The 21,112-nt window shown below is 27.2% G+C and overlaps 2 protein-coding genes across 2 annotated transcripts in view; one reads left to right on the top strand and one right to left on the bottom strand.

Annotated features, from left to right (window-relative positions):
- Positions 1 to 627: 627 nt before the first annotated feature.
- On the top strand, positions 628 to 3,671 carry LOC107166224 (uncharacterized). The gene is made up of 6 exons (XM_015514796.2): positions 628 to 1,060; positions 1,160 to 1,372; positions 1,945 to 2,103; positions 2,400 to 2,502; positions 2,568 to 2,720; positions 2,876 to 3,671. Exons 1-6 carry the CDS (start codon positions 824 to 826, stop codon positions 3,334 to 3,336), a joined length of 1,326 nt encoding a protein of 441 aa, XP_015370282.2. The 5' UTR covers positions 628 to 823; the 3' UTR covers positions 3,337 to 3,671.
- A 3,883-nt stretch (positions 3,672 to 7,554) lies between these two features.
- The window catches only part of LOC107166229 (ATP-binding cassette subfamily G member 4-like), a 30,835-nt gene continuing 17,277 nt past the window's right edge, over positions 7,555 to 21,112 (bottom strand). Inside the window, exons 2-11 of the mRNA XM_015514801.2 lie at positions 19,275 to 19,403; positions 15,972 to 16,089; positions 15,706 to 15,895; positions 15,490 to 15,635; positions 14,574 to 14,812; positions 14,260 to 14,495; positions 14,011 to 14,179; positions 13,842 to 13,942; positions 13,334 to 13,489; positions 7,555 to 8,412 (exon numbers count right to left, since the gene is read on the bottom strand). Coding sequence (XP_015370287.2) covers positions 7,993 to 8,412; positions 13,334 to 13,489; positions 13,842 to 13,942; positions 14,011 to 14,179; positions 14,260 to 14,495; positions 14,574 to 14,812; positions 15,490 to 15,635; positions 15,706 to 15,895; positions 15,972 to 16,089; positions 19,275 to 19,389 — 1,890 coding nt within the window. The 5' untranslated portion in view covers positions 19,390 to 19,403 and the 3' untranslated portion in view covers positions 7,555 to 7,992. The remainder of the gene's footprint in view (positions 8,413 to 13,333; positions 13,490 to 13,841; positions 13,943 to 14,010; positions 14,180 to 14,259; positions 14,496 to 14,573; positions 14,813 to 15,489; positions 15,636 to 15,705; positions 15,896 to 15,971; positions 16,090 to 19,274; positions 19,404 to 21,112) is intronic.

Raw genomic sequence — 21,112 nt, 5'->3', positions numbered from 1 at the left:
TAGTACTATTTTTTAATAGTTATAAAGAATTAATATTGTTATGGACTTATGTATTAACATTTAACTGTATATTTTCAAACTTTACTTTTTTACTATAGGTAATGACGTAATGTACTTGTAGTTATAGTATTGCTAGGCAGAATTATAATTGCTATGAAATAAAAAAAAAAGTTTATAACGAACAAATAATGTAGATATACATTTCTATTTGGAAAGTAAAGTAATTTCATCACAATTTTATTTGAGTAACGAACAACGAGTAAAATAACTTTATTACATTTATTTCTAAATTCTAAGTAACGAGTAAAGTAACGTAAACTACTTTCCAAAAGTAACTTTCCAGTTACCAACACTATAACAAGTGGTACCGATGATAAATTAAAATTTGTTAAAATTGTTTACAATTAAAAGTCAGTTAATAATGAATGTTTATTTTATTGTTTACTTAAAATATTTGATAATTAGTTGTATAGTAGACATTAATAAAATGAAAAAGTAACACTAGTGAAAACTGAAAGTAGTAGTGTAAAGAGAATAGTCCACTAAAAACGCTAGTATCGGCATCGGGATTAATATCCTATGATATCTTATCATAGATCGTTAAGCAATCAAACTATCTTAAATAGTAATTTTAACTTTTGAGACAATGTTATTGTTTGTTTGTTTTGTTACCTAACATACATAACCTGCAGTATTTTATATTTTTTATTTTTAAGTTACTTTACAGTAGTTGATACTTAGTTAGTTACTAGTTAGGTAGTGAGTAGTTATGGATTGTGTCGTTTTCTTTATTATTATTAATGTGTAAACAGTATAAATTACAATGAGAGTTATTTCTATCACCGTTTTGGTTTTGTGTTTATCTAGTGAGTATACCCTAAAATGTTTAGCAAACGAATTCGTCGATCCGTTAGATATGCTCAACTACGATAGGTTGTCTAAATCAATGAAAAATCCTACACCAAAAACAATAACTGATAATCCTGTTCAAAATGACCGTTGTACAGTTTTCCTTTTAAGATTTATCAATATACTGTTAATGAACACTGGGCTAACAGATGTAAGTGTGTATATTTATTATTTATCTGTACTTAATATACTTCAAAGACTTGCATGTGAACAGTGTTGTATTCTATTTGATATTGTGGTTTCTTTTTAGAACATTGATCAACTGTCAAACAATGGTAAAAATAAAGAGCTGAAGTTGTATACATCAGTGACCCTTAGTGTTCAAGATTTTGAACTTATAAAACACATGGTCAATAAAAAGGATATAGATTATACAGAAATTGATCGAATTTTAAGAGGCTTATTTACTCCAGTGAAAATGAACTCCACTCAAGAAGAAAGCAGTTTAAAAATACATGATCTGGTATCTAACTGTTCTTTTTATTCATTCAATTTGTTACTTATGATTAGACATTTTTATAGTTGATTAGGTAAATACTAAACATAATGTCATTTAACATGTCATTATAAATACTTTTTAATAAGTATAGAAAACATTTATTTGATTACAGATTAGTAGATAAACAAATAGATCGTCGTTTCATGGCAAATAGTTTATTGATAGTTATTTTAATGTACAATGTTGATGCCTCAAATTCATAAATGCACCATATTTTGTCTCTTATATTACCCTTTACCAAGACTTGACATTAAATCAATCGAGCATCAAACTGTACTATTCTACTATTTATTTTATATTTATATTTTTCTTCTCCATTTATCACATGCCCTAATCATACTTATACACAAGTATATGTAAAAGTATATTATGTCTAAAAAAAGGTATTGCCTGCTGTTATACTAGCTAGTTGGTTGTATTTGTATCCTTATGGAGTAGTATATACCACTAAATGTAATTAAAGAAGAATGATTTTAAATATTACAAGATGGCTGGGCAATACTTTAATTAATATCAAACTTTAATCACTGTTTCAGATTAACCAAGACGTGCTGTATTGGATTTCAGTTGGTTTTGGCTCAATTGTTATACTGTATATTGCTTTTAAAAAAATTCATCATGTTTTCAGTCTAACGTTTGGTTTATTTATTATGTTTTCACTTGCATTTGCTTCAACCTGGTACACCATGTATACGGTAAGAAAATTAGCGTTTTATTGTTTATTGATTTATAAATACATTAAATTTCTTAAGTAAAGACATTCACTGTAAATTAATAGTAGGTATTAAATAAGTAATTATTAGAATATTAAAATAATAATAATCAATGTGTAAGCTTTATTGATAATTGTATAGCTTAGAGTTATAGGTGTAGGATGGAAGGGAGACTAAGGGCCTAACCTAACCGAAACATTGTTGGCTAAAGTCTCCCCGTAAAAATGCATTACACTTCACCTATGTTAACACTGTTTTTGTTTGTTTTGTAATTACAGAAAGCCGAAATAAATCGCAGAGTTCATTTAGAGTACATGCCTTCTCAATGTCAAGCAAAGAGAGGCTGGTCTCCTTTTTCTTGGTTTCAACCCAACAATTTAGGTAATATCTTCTTTTATTTTTCATGTTATTCTAATTAAATTGTATTTTTACATTTATTTATCTAGATGAGTGCAAGAAGTACAAAGAAGCGATTTTTTTGGATCCTAAATATTCTATTGCTTTAACTGACATATTTGCTGAAATGGTTAGTAAAATGATGATGAAACCAATAGAAGCCTTAGGAGAATCTATATATGTGTTCAATAAATCAGTTTTAAGTAAGAAATATTCCATTCAAGATATATTTTCTATTTATCTTTTATTATTTCCACGAGAAATAAATCTTTTACAAAAATTTTTTGATTTAAAGTTTATCCTTAGACTATTATGTTGATATTATGTTAATAAAAATATTATCACTGTTATTTTTTAGAGGATATACCATATTGGGCTCAAATGATTTTGATTCCTATCGTTATTATTATAATCATCAAAACAATTTTTTTATCAAGTGCATTGTTAGTTGGTCGAAGTTTAAACATGAAATACTTATTTGGATTTGGGGATTCTACAATTGGTTCAGAATCAACAACCAGCAATAACCAATATATGACAAATAAAAGGATTAACAACGGTTTTCTTCCAACGACATCATCACAAAATACTACTACTCAACTTCCTCAATTACCAAATGTTAATTTCAATATCAATTTATTTCATCCAAGTCCTACTCAAAATACTCAATTATCATATGATAACAAATCCAAAATAAATTATACAAAAGAAAACGATTTAATAGCAATGCTAAAGGATAAAGAGATAGACAGTGTTGATAGCAAAGATTTTAATAACCTTACAAAAAAAGCACCTAGACATAGAACTTTATCTATTTGATCTTCCATTTTTAAATAATTATGATATATGATCTGTTTTATAATTTAAAAATAATTCCGTTTTGGATAATAATGATGTATTTAAATATAAGTTAATTTTTGTATATATTTTTACATACATGGTGTTCATGATAACATATACTTCTTATGTAGTAGAATAATGGAGCTTCCATCAAAATACTACTTAAAAATAGTTATCACATTATTGACCACTATGTAATTTGTATACTATGTACACAGTAATGTATTATACAATTTTTATATTAAAAAATATTTTAATTTTGTTGTTGCCATTTTGAGGATATTTACAATGAAATATAGTTTTCATCAGATTTATTGGAGTGTTATGAGGATATATATTATAAATAAATTAGTTTATATGATTTGATTATTCTTGATCAGTTACTTAAGTCATATTTAAAAACATGTTTTGTTCAAATAACACCAGACAGGCATGTATGAATACACCACTTATTTAACTCATAGTTCTCATAGTCTCAATCGCCATTGTGCTCTAATAACCAGTGGCGGCTTGTGTATAGGTGCACAAGTGCATGTGCACTACCTACCCAAACACAAAAAAAATTTATAACATAAATCATATTAATATAACCAAGTACCTGTAGTGTTATTTTTTTTTTGGTTTATAATTTTTTGAATTATTATATACAGTTTTTATTTCATGTTTATAAATTTTTTCTTGGTAATTTCGACACTTAAAAATCAAACTTTGGATGAGTTTAGATAAGTGAAGTAGTAAACCAACATTTTACAGAGTAACTGTGTACCACTACACTCTGATTATCTGACCTTTAAATACTTATAACTCATAATCTAATCATCCTGAATTCAATCTGTATGTAGAAATACTATGCTTTGGAATATGAAATTGAAACTGTATGCTGTAAATTAATATTTAAAAAATTAGAATAAATAATAGTAAAAAATATAGACATTTTTTAAGTGTTACCCATGTTTTAACAAATATTAATCATGCAAAATGTTTTCTTTTCAAAATAGTAATAACTACTTTTTGAAATAACGAGTGTTTAATGGTAAAAGAATCATCCAGTATATTTTTACATTGATTTATCATAATATACAAATTTAACACCATCCATTACTGTGTGATTTATTCAATGATGAGGTGAACCCGACACTTACCATATATTGTACATCATGCAGACGATATTTTCTTCTGTTGTTTTTTTTTTTTTTTTTTTGACAATTGACTATTAGTTTTTCTAGGTATATAGTACAGCCGTAGTGACTGTTGTAGGTTAGGACTCATACTAGTGATTCGACATCGACAGTCCGTGAAACATTCTAACCTTTCTACACCCTATAAAAACATAAGGTCATCGTGCTTGTTGCTCGTACTTTTGTTATGTACATAGTATTATATTTTATAGTGTCACAACTCACAGTTGCTTTAAAATCTCTCTCCAAGAGTGAAGGAATAATGATATATGAACGTCAAACAAACTGCGGTTGAGGTGATTACACTGACAGTTCAAGTTATGTAATTGCGATTGATGTATATGCCTAGGCCCTAGGTAGTATAATATATATATATATATATATATATTACATGATGTTCAGAATGCACTTAATGAATTCAGCGATTGTTACCAAATAGCTTGACGTAAAATTGAATATGAATATCACACTATATAGGTAGAAAGGTGTTTCTTATTTACATAGGTATTATATTATTTGAATAAATTCATCTACAGCCGGTGTCTGCTGATTATTTCTATTATAATATATTATATTTAGAATTTATTTAAAGACCAGGATTAAATTTGACGTCGGTCGTCGAGCGATAATTTTGAATATAATTATTAATTATTTTAGCTGCAGTTAAAGATTTATGATCATCGCTTAATCAAATATAAGTAATTTAAAAATTTTATTTCAAACAATGTATTAGTCAGGATGTAAGTAGATACTAATTATTGTGCGATATGCCGATATAAAAATTTAGAAGGTTTTTTTATTGAAGTACGAGTATCTATTTATAGTTTTATCTATTGTTATCTATCAATTCTGAGTTATATAATCTAAATAAGATTTTTATAGGGACTCAAACATCTTCTTCTACACCACAAATTCAATAAAATATTCAAAATTGTTATTTTTAAATTAATAGCAGGTATTTAACTCAAATAGCTTGATACTATTATAGTTGATATAAGTAAAAAAATTTGACTAGGTACGTGACACCTACTAAAAAATATACAAGTAGGTACTTTATTGCCCTTTAGAATAGTTGATCATAATTTAGTTCATTTAAACGTACCTACCTTAGGTTACAAATTTACAATTATACAATTTTGCACGGTAATAATGAATTAAATATTATTATGATCAATCAACAATAGGATTTCTTTGTTTTCGCACGCATTAAAATTGATGAAAAATTATCTTCTGACCGATTTGAATCGACCATAATCATCGTACCTACGCTATTATATATATTTAGTGTCGGCAAACTCTCACACGGATAAATTATAAGTCAGAACGTTTTAATCATTAATAAACTTTATGAATTGTAAAATATGCCGGAGACTAAAGCATCTGCAGCAAAACCATCCGATAGTAATCTTAAACCATGAATAAGCATTGTTACAAAGTATACATTAATTATGCACGCGCACGTTAAGGTTCTACTATATACCTACATGGTAATATATATTATAGTCTTATTACAATGTAATAGACTCACTCTGTAGTGTAGCAGAGTTGGTTATTTTTTAATTTTTTTTTTTTTTGAACGTCCATCTAAGCATAACTATTATAAATTACCGTCTTGTCACTGCTCTGCAACTGAGTACCTACGTCAGACGTGTAAGAGTACTTACCTGTTGATATATCATGAAAGTCTGCTGCTCATATAATTCTATAAGTTTAAACATTGAAGTGATGTGTAATCCTTTGACCGCTCTGATAAATCTAGCTTAACTATATCCGTGTTAGTTTAAGCTGCCATTGTCATTGAACACCATGGCAAATTTTGAACTAATTTCAATTATTAAACCAAGTTTAGATAATCTCTAGAATCAACTGGACTGGTGTACAACATGACCCTAAGACAAATGTTGTATACCGCACTTCCACAAAAGCAGAGTACCTACACGTACACGTCTGCTCAGTTATATTATATTTATCTACTTAGTATTCGATACATACTTTTAAATCGTATGTACGGGACAGCACATGAGACTAAAAATACCTATAGGCATTGGATTATAAAATTCTTAACTTAACATTTTCAACTTTTGTATTTTTTGCACTCGCAATAACATCATTTTTATGTGCAGTGTGTGCGTCCTGTTTTCGGGGACATTTGGTATAATATACAGCTTACCCCCCCCCCCATTTTTTCTTTAATAATGAATTTATTCAAATTCTAATTTTTGGAATTTTAAAGTATAGGTAGGTACTTAAAGATCATATTTTAACATTTTTGAGATTTTTTGTACTACCTAAGGAGTGTCCTGTGGCGATACAAAATTTTGTTTTTCAAACGCGAGTACCCCCATTTTTTACCGTAAATTATTTAGTAGAATATTTCTTTAAAAAATTTGACGTAATGATGTAGTCACCTAATTAAAAATCTGAATGAATAGTTTCTTAGTTATTAAAATTTTTATACTAAGGATAATAATCCTTAAAAATTTTTTTACAAAAATATAAAATACACGTATCTACTATTGAAATTAGTATTTATGATACTCAGGTCCTTTAAATTTAAATATAAACGAATTAAAAATACAAATATTTTCAAATCCACTGTAGACCACGTCATATCTTATAAACCTAAACCATGGACCTTTTATCTTTAGATCACAAAGTTAAATAACTCAAAAACTTATCATTAAAATTTTAATTTTAATACATCAAAATTCTTAAAAAAAATATGTGCTAAATAGTTTACAGTAAAAACTTGGGGTTCTCAACTGAAAAACATAAGTTACAAGTCGCTAAAGGACACATCTTAAGTGGTACAAAAAATCTCAAGAATTTGAAAATATGATCTTTGCGCGTACCTATATTTAAAGATTCTAAAAATCAAATTTTGAATAACTGCATTATTATAAAGAAAAAAGGGGGTGAGCATGCTTGTTGAATCACCCTGTATAGATATGTGTATAACATTCGTATTATGAATATTACGATAATATTATTAGTTACATAATAATATATACAGTTTCAATTAATAAAAAAATAATTTTATTTAAATTCCAAAAAATTATTTCTATATAAATATTACACGCTTATAAATCGGTCATTCCTTTTCCCCATTATCGCGTATTTATACATAATATAATATAATAGATACGTGGTATATCACTACGTAATTAGTTGACAAATCGTATATCATATTATACATACCTTATTATTAGGACAACGATGACGTATATAAACATAGATTTTATTATTAATTTTTACTGTATAATAGTTATTGTAAAGTAAAAGTATATCACAAATGCTGTTTGGTATTTATATTATGACTTGCAGTGAAGTGGCGTTCTATATACACGTATTACCGTCGCATCTTATATTGAAGTCATAATCGTTATAATATGTACATACTACCTATATATATATATGTATATAAATATTATGATAGAGTTATATATATATAGGTTCCTTAGCGAGGAATGTTAAAGTTGGCCTTGATGAAACGGCCGACGAAACCGAGTTTGAGCAGCAGCGACGGTTTGGTGCTGAGCCTCCGTCGGAGCATCACGTACGACGCCACCTTGAACGCGAGAAACATGCCGCAAAGGGCGCTCATCGATCCCCAGTACGTCACCTCGGACATACCGACCATCTTAAACAGCGCCGACGGGTCTCGGAGATCGCAGTAGTCCTCGGTCTTGGGACACTCCAGCCGACCGCGGCCGTTGCCGTACACGGCCATGACTAGTCCCTCGACGCCGTATCGCAGGTAACTGAAATTCATGCCCAGCCGTATGAGACCGGGGATCTCGTCCTCATCGTAGCCCAGACCGAACGACGCCAGCAACATCATCGGGCAAGCCACGCATGGTCCGAAGAACACGCTGTTCTGTAAGCACATGGCAAAGTGTACGTGTTATTATACCGCGAACAGAGCTCGAATTGAGAAAAATCAAACAGGTAGAGGAACTCAATCCAGTAATTTAAAAACCGCGTTCCTAATGGTTATTTTAAAATTATTAAACATAGACTCGATTGGGGCAAAGACCCACACTGCTCCTCCCATCCACTTTGTATTATTTAAATTCTAAGTACCTATATAATATAACATGTTACTACGTAAGTGAATGTAGATTTTAAATAATCATATTCATTCAATTTGACCAACTCCATCGCATACATTCAGTCATTTAAAAAAAGTCATTTTTATACTATTCAAATTCCAATATTGATAACAATACCTATTACAGGTTGAAACAGGAAATAAAAATAATTATCGTCTGCATGTGATAGTATCTTAATTCGTGATTCGGACGCATGCCAACACTAATACATATGTATATTTAATAATAGAAAAAATGATTGTAGATACTAGATACATACCTGTGCACTACTGCACTAGACTGATAACAAGCGTGATAATGTGATATTATATGTATTAGGGATGGATTATAAACTAACTATTAAAAAAACTAAGAAGGTAGTCTAAACCAATGAAATAATAATAAAAATCTTTATTAATTATATCATTGATAACAATTTAAATCAAAATAATTTCGAGCATTAGCTTGTGACGTTCGTCCGTCCTAGTAGATAAATAGCTATGCAAAAAATAAAAAATAGGTTGTACAATCCGCTCCTAACCACAGTCCACTCCGTGAAATGTAACATAATTACTAAGTAACTAGGAAGTATTGTCTTATTTTGTGGTGTAAGTATTGTGATTTTTTTTTATACTACAAAATTTTAATAATAATTACTTTATTAAATATCTAGAAAAGTATAATTTTTCAATTATTTATGGAGGATAATACTTGTATTGTAGTAGCTTGTCTCGACATTTATTTTTTAATTTTATTTGTGCTTGTGTAATAGGTATTATAATAACAAAGTATTAGCTTAAATAGCTTATACTTTATATTTTTGGAATATCATTAGATATATTTTATATCAGAGAGACGTCATACAGACAGACGTTGCTACAGTCTACAGGAATTAATAATTATTAATAGTGCCATTTCCTGCAGCTGTTGTAGTCACGTAAAATATTTACTACCATAATAATTAATAATAGGTACCTAATAGTTATAAACTATATAATAACTAATGATTGATAGTAATAATGGCGATATTAATGGGCGCGTTCTAACTTGTAATACAGTAATACCTATATAATAATATAATACAATATTACATTCGAAGGATTATTAGTTGACTATAATAGTTATAACTAATAATAGGGCCAGATTAAAGGCAGCATATAAAAATAGTATTTCATCAGCGGAGAAAATATTTTACTCGATGTGAAGAGTGGTCCCGTATGTAATATATAGGTACCTACATGAAACTTGAAGTTCGTATTTGACATTCTGGTTGAAAAACCGTCTCGTAGAACGAGATTAACAGTTGTATAATAATAAAACTTACAAAAGAATGTTACATATGATTAATATACTAGCATTATATGTTACATAATATTAACGTGTGATGATCGAGGAGAAGGGTAGACTCCCTTATTTTATAAAAAGTATTAAAAGGAAATATTTTTATCAAATCTACACGAATGTATATACAAGATGCACATAAAAAATACTCAGTATCAATATTTTTGGCAAACTAAACTATGCAAAAAGTGCGAAAATATCAAACTCAGTGACAAGCCTACTCTCTAGCGACTCAAGCGCGGTCATTCTCACGATGCCCTATCTTCAACATCATTAATTTAATACATTATATTTATCAATGTAAATTCCTTATTTTTTTGTAAATAATTGTAATAATTTATCAATTATAAACTGTTAAAAATGTAATTAATTTTATCAATAATTGAGATGACGTGTCAGGACACTTTATAATAATAAAAATATATACATAGGTACAAGATAATTTTTAATGCATGACAAAAGAAATAAATTGGGTTGAATTTATATCTTTAATAGTACATTTATTCAAATTCTGATTTTTATAATTTTGAGTGCCTACACTTAAAGATCACATTTTCAAATTATTGATATTTTTGGTGCTGCTTAAGAAATGTCATGTGGCTATACAAACTTAAGTTTTTCAAATGAGAGCCCACCCTTTTTTTACTGAAAATTATTTAGTGGATAATTTTCTTAGAAATTTTGTATCTAAATGGTACTTTAGGTGATAGTTTCTGAGTATTAAAATGTTTATACTAAGGATACCTAATAATCCTTGAAAATCATTTATACATATTATTATATTATGTAATACTAGATATACTATTTTTGTGCTTAAAAATATTTTTATTGAGAAATCAATAGTAATTACTAATTACGAATATTTTAAAATCATGTAGACCTCCATATTTACTTAACCCGTTGTCATTACTATGGAAATATTATTCTTAGTACACTAAGTTGTAAAACTTAAAAACTACTAGTTCAAATTTTGATATAGATATATCAACAATTTCAAAAAAAAAATATATATATATATCCTCAATCAATGTATTATTTCATTGTGTATAGTTGAAGAATTAATGTGCACTAATAACTGCGCATTGTATTAATAGTTAAAAATGTTAGTAACATACAAAGTAACTTGGTAGTAACTATAGTAATGTGTTCAATGATATAAGTAGACGCAGTCCACAGAATTAATTGCTGCACGAAACTTGTTTTTATTTTTTTTATATTGTCGGCATTCCATTTTGATGGAAACGCGTAACGAAATAGAAAACTCTACCCGTAACCCGTATAATATCTACCTATTGAATAATTAACTTTTGTTTGAATTTTAAAAGGCTTCTTAATATTTTATTTTCTAATTTAATTTAAAACCTTAGAAATCATTTTTCGCACGGTTCATGTATATTATAGACGTTAATTGATGGGTAAATTACATATTTCCATCCCTGGCGACACCATGTGTTTTTAAACATTGATACTGTTCACGAAGGACGAAAATCGTCTTTTATATTTACTAGAAAAATAAATAATGTCTCGTATATTTGTTAAATGGGTTACTTTAATGGTAGGTAATTAAAATAAGAAAATTTTAATATTTTATAACATGGATTGTGATATTCTAACTTGTAAAAACAATAGGGTAAATATTTTTATTTTTTTTTTATTATTTATGGTACAGCTTCAACTGCAAAGGTTATTAGCTTGCAAGTGTAAATATTATATCACATATTATATCAGCTTGTCACATTGATTCAGTCAGATTGGTGATCTATTATTTATTTTAAACATTGTTCTCATAAATCAGTTAAGTTCCTATCATAATAGGTAATTAAATTGTTACTTCTAAAACATTAGGTGCCAATAATCTACATTAAATTTAAATATCAATAACTTAAATGAATAAATAATAATATATCTGTTATAGACATAACATAAGATAGATTTATTAATATTACCTACACATTTCTAATAAACCTCTCCTACGTAGGTATACGTTTTTTTAAGGTTCAAACTTAAATCAGCAGTATTCAAAATTAGTATGTCAATGTAAGTATTTTTTATAAATTATAATTTATTTATTAATCATGACTGAAATAGAAAATTCTTCAATTTTGAGAGTTGTTTCTAGAAGCGAATTTGATCTAATACTTAGGATAGCCAAAAATGCGAATACAATTCTTAATAATTGGAAAAAGCTAACAAAAACTTGGGAAAGCGTGACAACTCTAATTTTTGAAAAAAGGATTTTGTTATTTTGTTCTGTGTAATCCAGAAATATTATTTTTAGTCCTTAGAGACTTAAAAGTGTTCGTTACTGCATAAATTATCATTTTTGATATATAATGTGATTTTTAAAATATTTGGAGCATTCTTATACCTAACACGCATCCATTCACACCATTCTACAGTTTGTTAGTATTTATTTCCAAGTTATAACTTGTAACTTAATGTTAGCTATGTGTTTGACTAAAATTCAGTTCAACCTACCGAATTAAGAAAATAATAAGTAATAAGTTATAATACTTAAGAGGACGCCACACCCGCATGTGTTGTCTCCGTCTTACAAACGTATAACATGGCAAAATCTGTTTAGCGCGGGACAACTTTTCTCCCTCAATATTTATAATAGAATTTTCAAAATTTCACAACGCATAGGTAAGAACTTTATCTGTGTCATAGCGTCGTTATTTTTTTGATAGCACAAACCAATAATTTTAAGTAATTTAATGAAAAAAATAAAAAATAAATGTATTTTCTTAAGCTTATAACTTTAATTATATTTATGTTTACAAAAAAATAACGACGCTATGACACAGATAAAGTTCTTACCTATGCTTTGTGGAATTTTGGTAATTCTACTATAAATACAAAGGGAGTAAAGTTGTCCCGCGCTAAACAGATTTTGCTACGTTATACGTTTGTAAGACTGAGACAACACATGCGGGTGTGGCGTCCTCTGAATATAAATGTGATAAAAGTAAAATATTTTGAGAGATAAATGCTAAACCCTCTTTTTTGTCTCGTTTTTCGTAAACAGTTATTTATCATTTTATCATTCAGTTGAAATTTAACATATCCTTTACAGTGACCACCTATGCTGAGGTAAAATTGAAATCTATAGGTACTATAATAAGTATACCCTATACAGTGAAATAATTTTCCCGGTTATTTCTACTTTCTAATTGCTAACCTAACTTAACCTTTTTGACGTTGTCCTCCAGTATTTTGTTTAATTTTTTTGTAACGATCTAAACATATTGTATTTTCAAGGAATTTATATTATATATTTTTAAAATAAAATTTTCCTAAAGTGATGATAAAAAATGACCTAATGCACCTAAACGCAATATAGAGATTAGATCTCAAATAACTTACCGTAACGTTGAGTTGTGAAGAAATCGCGTACGCCAAACTCTCTGACGACAAAGACACCATGAAACACACTACAGAAAATTTAATTCCTCGTTCCCATTCCAACGGTTGATTTGTCAAGAAGTAAGTTATCGCTATGTAAATTGACGATAAGATAATCTATAAGGTATATATAATAATATAATTGATAGATATGGTTTTAAACATAAAATTTAATAATAATATTGTATAATATTTTTGCTATAACTTATTAGTTGTAAATTTAAAGCGCGGATTTTCATGCGATTGCATATTTTTCCTTTTCAAATTTTGAGTTTCATCAGTAATCTCTACAAATTTTAATAGTTTGAAGCCAATGAAATTGTTTTTGCATATTACTGCAAGTTTAATAGTTATTAGGTACCGCATATTTTCACTATTTTCACTGCATATCAAATGGCATATTTTGATACATTTCAGTGCATGTAAAAATCCATGCTCTAGACATAATTATTATAACAATTATTTTTACCTGCATCGGGAGTTGTGAACACGTGAGTGCACAAAAATAAGCGTTCAGTCCATACCATCGGTTGAAGTATTCCCGTTTTAATAGCTGAACTTCTGTAGGAACTGCAATTAAATATGTCCTTAGTGTTTAACAACTCGTGTAATATATCATGAATCTCAAAGATACTTACATTTTAACAATACTGGCATAAGTGGTGTATACATAAAAACGATTATGGTAATAAACATGAAACCATAATTAAAAATAGTCATGGAAGCGTCATTTCCAAATTGAAAAAACATGCCACCGACTACTAGGCCGATAAATGTGTACATGAACAGTTTGAACAATAAATATGTCTAAAATTAAATCATAAAAATGTCAAATGTTTTCCAAGAGCAAGAATATAGTTTAATTTTTGTTTTAATTGTCTTATTACAATGTCTCTTTTATGTTGTATTATCATTCGCCTGAGGAGCACGTTAAATTGAGACCATCCTGAACTAGAAAAATCGTACAGATGATTGGAAACCGCATCGTACTGTGATGCTCGCCGTATAATTGGCTTCCTTGTTTCAGAATTATCTTTGAACCACCTCAAACATTTACCGTTGTCTACGGCCGTTGACATTTTTTCCGAATAATCTCCATACTCCCTACTGCAAACTTCGATCACTGGAGAAAACACAACAGAGTAACTTTTTAAAACCAATTTATTGATCTTAATGCGTTGTCAATCTTATCAATGCTTACTGAAGTCCGCTGGGTTGTAGTGTGTTGGACAATTGAGTCCTATGGATGACAGGTACGGAACCATATCCTGGCCGACTCCTGCAAACATACACTGTCCTTCGGCCACTATATATATGTGATCAAACATTGCAAATAATTTTGCACTGGGTGTGTGTATAGAACATATAATTGTTCTACCGCCATAGGCAAGATCTTTAAGTAATGACACGCACTGTGAACTGGATAAGTCGTCTAAACCACTAAGGAAAAAAATAATATACAATTAAAATACACCACCCAAATAGTTAGGTTGTAAAAACTATTTCTCGAGGGAAAATTTTCTTGCACTATACTAATAGTAAAATGATCAACATTTTACAAAACTTAAAGAAAAACTTTACCTATGTCAGAGCGTTTTTATGATTTCAATACCATGAATATAGTTATCGGTTTGACAACATAAATTTTTTATTTGATTATCACCATATATTGAGTAGTGCTATTAAAAAATCAAAACGCTACGACACAGATATAGTTTTCCCAATGGCAATGCGGTCTATACTTTAGATGGTATACTACTTTAGACATTTTTGCATCAACTATCAGCATTCAGGTGTCAAATACATTGGTATAACCTATATAATATGTATTATTTAGAATTGAAGATACTCGAGTAGAGCAAACAATATATATTTTTTTTTTAAATGTTGTATTTATTACCTATAAATATAAACTCTTATCTACACACTTAACTGTTATTTAAATATATTTATATTGTGTGTCTTATCTGTTGAATAATTATTTTAATGCAGTATTTTAATATTTATGCTCTATGCAAAGACGTGTGTTAATTGATATTTAATAATTTTAATAAAGTGATTGATGTAACGCTATAATAGTAATGATATTTATATAAATAAAAAAATAAAATACTTACGTCGTAGGTTCATCCAAAAATATTACAGGGGGATTGTTAACAAGCTCCAATGCGATTGACAATCGTTTTTTTTCTCCACCAGATAAATTCTCCATGAGTGTGTGTTTTGATTTAGTAAGTCGAAGCAATTTAAGGATATCTTCGATCTAAAAAAAATAATGATTATCATCGTAAAAAATGTGTTGTTCGGTCGTTCGTAATAATGTTAATTTTTACACATTCAAGTTTGTTTTCTTTGGAAATCGTATAACCAAGTTTTAAATCCGAAGCTATTTCCATAGACTCTAATACTGTAAGTGCTGGTTGTAAGAGATCTTCTTGCATTATGTAACGACACATTTTTCGAAATGATCTCATTTCTCTTGGTCGGCTATTTACCATGATAGAACCTCGGGCGTCACCACATCTAACAAATCCGAATAGTAGTGTTAAATAATGTTACAATAATTTAATAATAAATAAGTTTATGAAACAATCCATACCTATAACCGGCTAATACATTTATTAATGTACTTTTACCCGCGCCGGACGGTCCGAGAATCGCTGTCAGTTCGCCTGATCTGAACAAACCACTTACACTTCGAAGAATAATTTTTGATCCTGTTAGGGAAAAATAAACAATATCATATTAAGATATTTTAATTATATTTTTAAATTTTTACAATATATATATATATATTCTGTATTTTTTTATATTAAGTGATTAGTTTTGTTTATTTTAGTAGTCGATATTATTTTTAAACGTCCTGTACACCTTCTATATTTTTCTGACATTTATAACATTAACTTATAAGATAACTACGTTTTAAAACATTATATTTAGGTATTATGAGTATTTTTTTAAATTTACGTTGCATGCATTTATTGAACATATTATTTTTTTTTTTAAGTATTTTTTTTTAGTAACTATATAAAAAAATCAATTATAAATTAATTGAAATTAAAACAATACAAATACTACGATAAAACATAGCATAATTAATTCATTCAAATTGACTGCGTGTGACCTTTATATCCGGCATATCACCTTTGTAATGACCAAAAAAAAATTATCTCAGAATAATTAAATTGGAAATTTAAGCAATAAACATTATATAGAAAAATACGTTTTTATTGATCTAATTCAACTTCGGCTGTTATTATAGTCATCTGCTAGGGTTATGTTACAACATGTAATATATAATATAAATTGGTAAAAATAATAATGAACTCGACTAAATATACAATTGTTAGTGAATTTTGGAAAACAATTTTGTTTTATATACATACAAATAGCTATAAATTGAAGTCGCAGTGTACATTTGAAAATATAAAAATATTTTTTTATAAGTGTCTCGAAAAAATATCATATTTTATTAGGGTTCTATCACTTTAAAAAGTTTAAAACAGCTCAATTACATAAATAATGAATTAGAAAACACAATCACACTTTAAATAATAATTAAGGTATAAAATATTTTGAGAAATTGTATCAAACATTGAACATTCATTCCTACTTAGAATAATATTCGTGAATAATTCGTTTCATATTATATAATTTAGGTACAAGTCACATATTTATCACTATACTTAATACCATTATACTTTATTGACTTTTCATATTAAACATAAATGAACCATAGGTGTTCGAAACATAATTTTAAACGAACTGTTTATTTAACAAGGAATAGATTATTAATGTTCTCCCTTTACCTAAGATTTAGCAACGAATAACTAGTTTCGTTAAAGAGGTCAATGTTCTTTAATACTAAAGCTAATAACTCGCAATTTTTAGAGCCTCGGGAATCTGCGAAGCAAGTTACATTTACTCAAAACTTTTAATCTGAAACCGTCATTATTTTTAATCATCCACGCTCATAAGACACAATTTATTACAATTATACAAAATTTTACTGGAGAATAGAATTGAAAAAAATTTACCGATTTCGTTGATCTTTAATAAAGTTGGTTACACATAATATGACAATGCTAGAATTTTTTGTAGTAGTTGTATACGAATGAATTGAATAAAGAAAGAGTGTGAGTACTAAGTATATACATAAATAGCCTTTTACCTAGGTACTTAAATTAAAATCCCAGTAAATCGTGTCTCAAATGTATTTCTTTGAATATAGGAATATTTGACTGCTTGAACTTTTTAAATTTAATATCATCATTATCATCAATATATAATAAATATTAAATTACTTCAACTACATTATTATTAGGTAGGTCTATCATTCTATTTGAAAATAATATACTTATAATAATTTGTAACTTAAAAATATCAAGTATAAGTTAAAAAAACACCTAGATTATTAGATTAAATTTTTAAATTATTATTATTATTTTCGTTTCATAAATATAAAATATGTCAAAACTTTTTCTTTATAATTTGTACTCGTGTGTAAAAGAGAAAGGACTGCGCGATTTATATTAGGAAATTAATACTTAATAGTGTTTAATTTATAATGTGTCTAATATCGTTAATTTGATTGTTTTTAGGAGGACAAAAAGTTTTGTCTTCGTTCTACAAACGACCAACATAGCGAATTTGTATTCGACAGAACCAATTTCCTGATGATAGTTTTATATTAGATAGAATTGACGCATTATAAGAATAATTTATGTTTCCATTTTGATTTTCACGGTTTGGTTATAACATTTTAAATGAGCATTTTTGAAATGCAATATTTTACATAACTCATAAGTCATACTTGCGCTTGAAAATCAAAACATTTTTAAAAAGGTATGTAGAAACGGGTTTTTAACCTTTAAGCTAAATAATAAGTCAATTCATTCTGATAAAATTACCTGCAAATAACATAAAATTAGTTCTATTAATTCTGTATCTAATTCTAGTTTTACAAATTTGCTTTATCCATCATGACGTTTTATTATCTACCGTGTTTTAAATAGTTATATAAATACGTTTATTTTTGAGTTAACCGTTTATAGAAGATTTTTAATGGATAAAGCGATAGTACCTATAGATATTGTCGATATTTTTAAGTTTTATGTGTTCAACAAATCATGGTCAGTATAAAAAAATGATTGTAAATTATTCAGCCTAGTAATCAACTGTGAAAATGTTCGAATTTTTAAACAGGATTGTTTACTATTTAAATGTACAAAAATAATACAACAATACACTATTATCTTGTTGTACTGAGGTGAGTAAACATAGAAGAGTGGTACCCAAAAATATGTCCACCATATTGAATAATAATTAAGTCATTAAATAAAAAAACTATTCTCAAATGTCATCATAGCTGTAGGTAAGTCACAAGCAATAAATTATTATTGTAAATTCACGATATCGGTTCGTCGACCATATATATATTTACCTGACGAGTATAGGACAACGTAATCACTAATCGTATATTATTTAAATTACTATTATTAATGATCTACGTCAATGCATTTTTTATTTGTATAGGTTATATACTTATATCGAAATAGTAATGATATAATAATGAACGTATATTAATTGTTAAATATTATTTCCTTAAATTTACCGATACAAGGACTGCTACGCAAAAAAAAAAACAAATGACCACAATTTAAAATATTTCTGTCATCATATATTATATTATATTTACGTACATACAATATGTGTATACAATTTTAAAATTATATGTTTATAATGTTTGATTAATTATCTCACTGTATAATCGTCTAAAATTTGTATTTTAATATTATATAGTTATGCAACGAACACAATACTTTTTGATAAGGTCATAATTAAAAAAAAAAATAATTATCGTAAAAAGGTCAATAATATTTATATTTTTTTAATTTCTCACCATTTCGTCCTTGTGGTACACTGTAAGTCAAGTCTGAAAATTCGATATCTACAGGTGGTCTTTTAAGCAGGTGATTGTGGGATTCACAATACTCAACATCGTCAAGTGGATCCATTTTTTAAAATAAATCTGAAAATTAGAATTGTGGAATTTTAATAGTTTCAATTTCAAATAATATAATATAATCATGAAATAAGTATAAAAATATTATTATCTTTAAGCATTGAACATAATATTAGATGTTTCTATTTTAATACAAATTTCTTATTGAAAACTATTAATTATTTTAAAATAGTTTGTACGACATTGTTTTGAACACAATATCTCGGTAGTTCGATTTAAAACAAAACAATAGAACGAACTGTAAACTTTGAAATTGTTTTTATTGTGTTAAATATTCGAATTTCGAATATTATAAATTTATAACAATTTAGTTTTTCATCAATCAACCTAAATTTTTAAAACATTATCTTAACAAATTATTTATATTTACAAGTATCAACCATAAAGAATATTATACGAGTTATAATATTATGTGTAAATTATTATTGTGATGACACTATATGATGTTATTATGTAAATATCATTAATGATGAATGAAAATTACGTCCTTGCCATAACAAAAAAAAAAAATTGTTTCGTTGTATATTTATTTATTTTTGCTATAAAGGTACCTAGCTATAGTATATTAACTATTAACATAGTGCAATATATAGTCACAACTCACAAGTGATGACAAATAATTGTTTAAAAATAATTGCAGTTATTATAAAAGATAATGTAATTTATTAATACCAAAAATATACTACTATTGACTATTGAATAATAATGTTTAAGAACATTTTGACTTTTCTATATAAGCCAAAAAATAAAAATAAAAATATTTTAAATTGTGGGTCACCTACTGTTTTGGTTCCTTAGGTTGAATTAGTAAAACTGAACTAGCTTACGTATAATTTTAATCTATCACCTCTTTTCAAATATATATTTCATATTGATTTTAATTTATACTAATATAATAGTTGTATAATTATAAGTCAATTTTTATTTTTTTTTTTTCAATATTTTAGTTTAACTATTATTATAAATTTAAATCTATACTCAACAAGACAAGTAACGACTTATAAAATTATAACTTATTTCGTGATGTGTATGCAATATATATACTCAAAATTCAAGACTACAATTTTATTTAACCAGTTTACAACGCCACGGTGACCGCGGTGCAGATATGATAAATTAAATTATATAATTTCAACGAATAACCGTTTGGTTATTTAGTACTATCCTTCCTACTCTGCTCAAAATCATACAATAAACAAAGTTTGAATATGAATAATAGTATTATTAATATTAGGTGTATCTATTATAAATTATAAATATCTAAAATAATTTTAAACACTACAAAATTATTAATTATCATTTATAATTAATGATATTAAACTGATCTAGTTTTTATAATATTGATTATTGGTATGTAAATCACGATTAAAAAAAAAATTGTATTCATATTTATAACCTTTTCAACCATCATTCTTTTCTTTTTCTTTTCTTTATTGCTGAAATTTAAACATTGTTTTTATATACCTATTACTAATTTATAATTTTTTTTTATATTTACGAGTTATTAGTTATTAGTTATTACATTTGAAACAAAAAATTAACAAAAATATTACGGAAAATCAGAAAATGTATTTAATATCATGTATTTATACGCAACACTAATTTTGAAAAAATAGATTTTAGTTATTCATCAAATTCAAAATATATGATTACTTACAATAGTTAACCGTATATACTTGAAATTTTCACCAAATTTCTAAATTATTAGATTTTTC

This window comes from Diuraphis noxia, unplaced genomic scaffold (genome assembly GCF_037042655.1).
Source record: "Diuraphis noxia isolate RWA-SAM2 unplaced genomic scaffold, SU_Dnox_SAM2 contig0002, whole genome shotgun sequence".
Taxonomy (NCBI): domain Eukaryota; kingdom Metazoa; phylum Arthropoda; class Insecta; order Hemiptera; family Aphididae; genus Diuraphis; species Diuraphis noxia.
Note: the sequence above shows the minus strand (reverse complement) of the source record. Positions and strands in the feature narration are given on the sequence as shown.

Bases quoted from the DNA above. Each gene is read 5' to 3' on its own strand.
- LOC107166224 (XM_015514796.2), top strand. From the start codon at position 824: ATGAGAGTTATTTCTATCACCGTTTTGGTTTTGTGTTTATCTAGTGAG. The intron at 2,503-2,567 runs GTAATATCTTCT...TTATTTATCTAG, and splicing joins GTTTCAACCCAACAATTTAG to ATGAGTGCAAGAAGTACAAA. The intron at 2,721-2,875 runs GTAAGAAATATT...GTTATTTTTTAG, and splicing joins GTTCAATAAATCAGTTTTAA to AGGATATACCATATTGGGCT.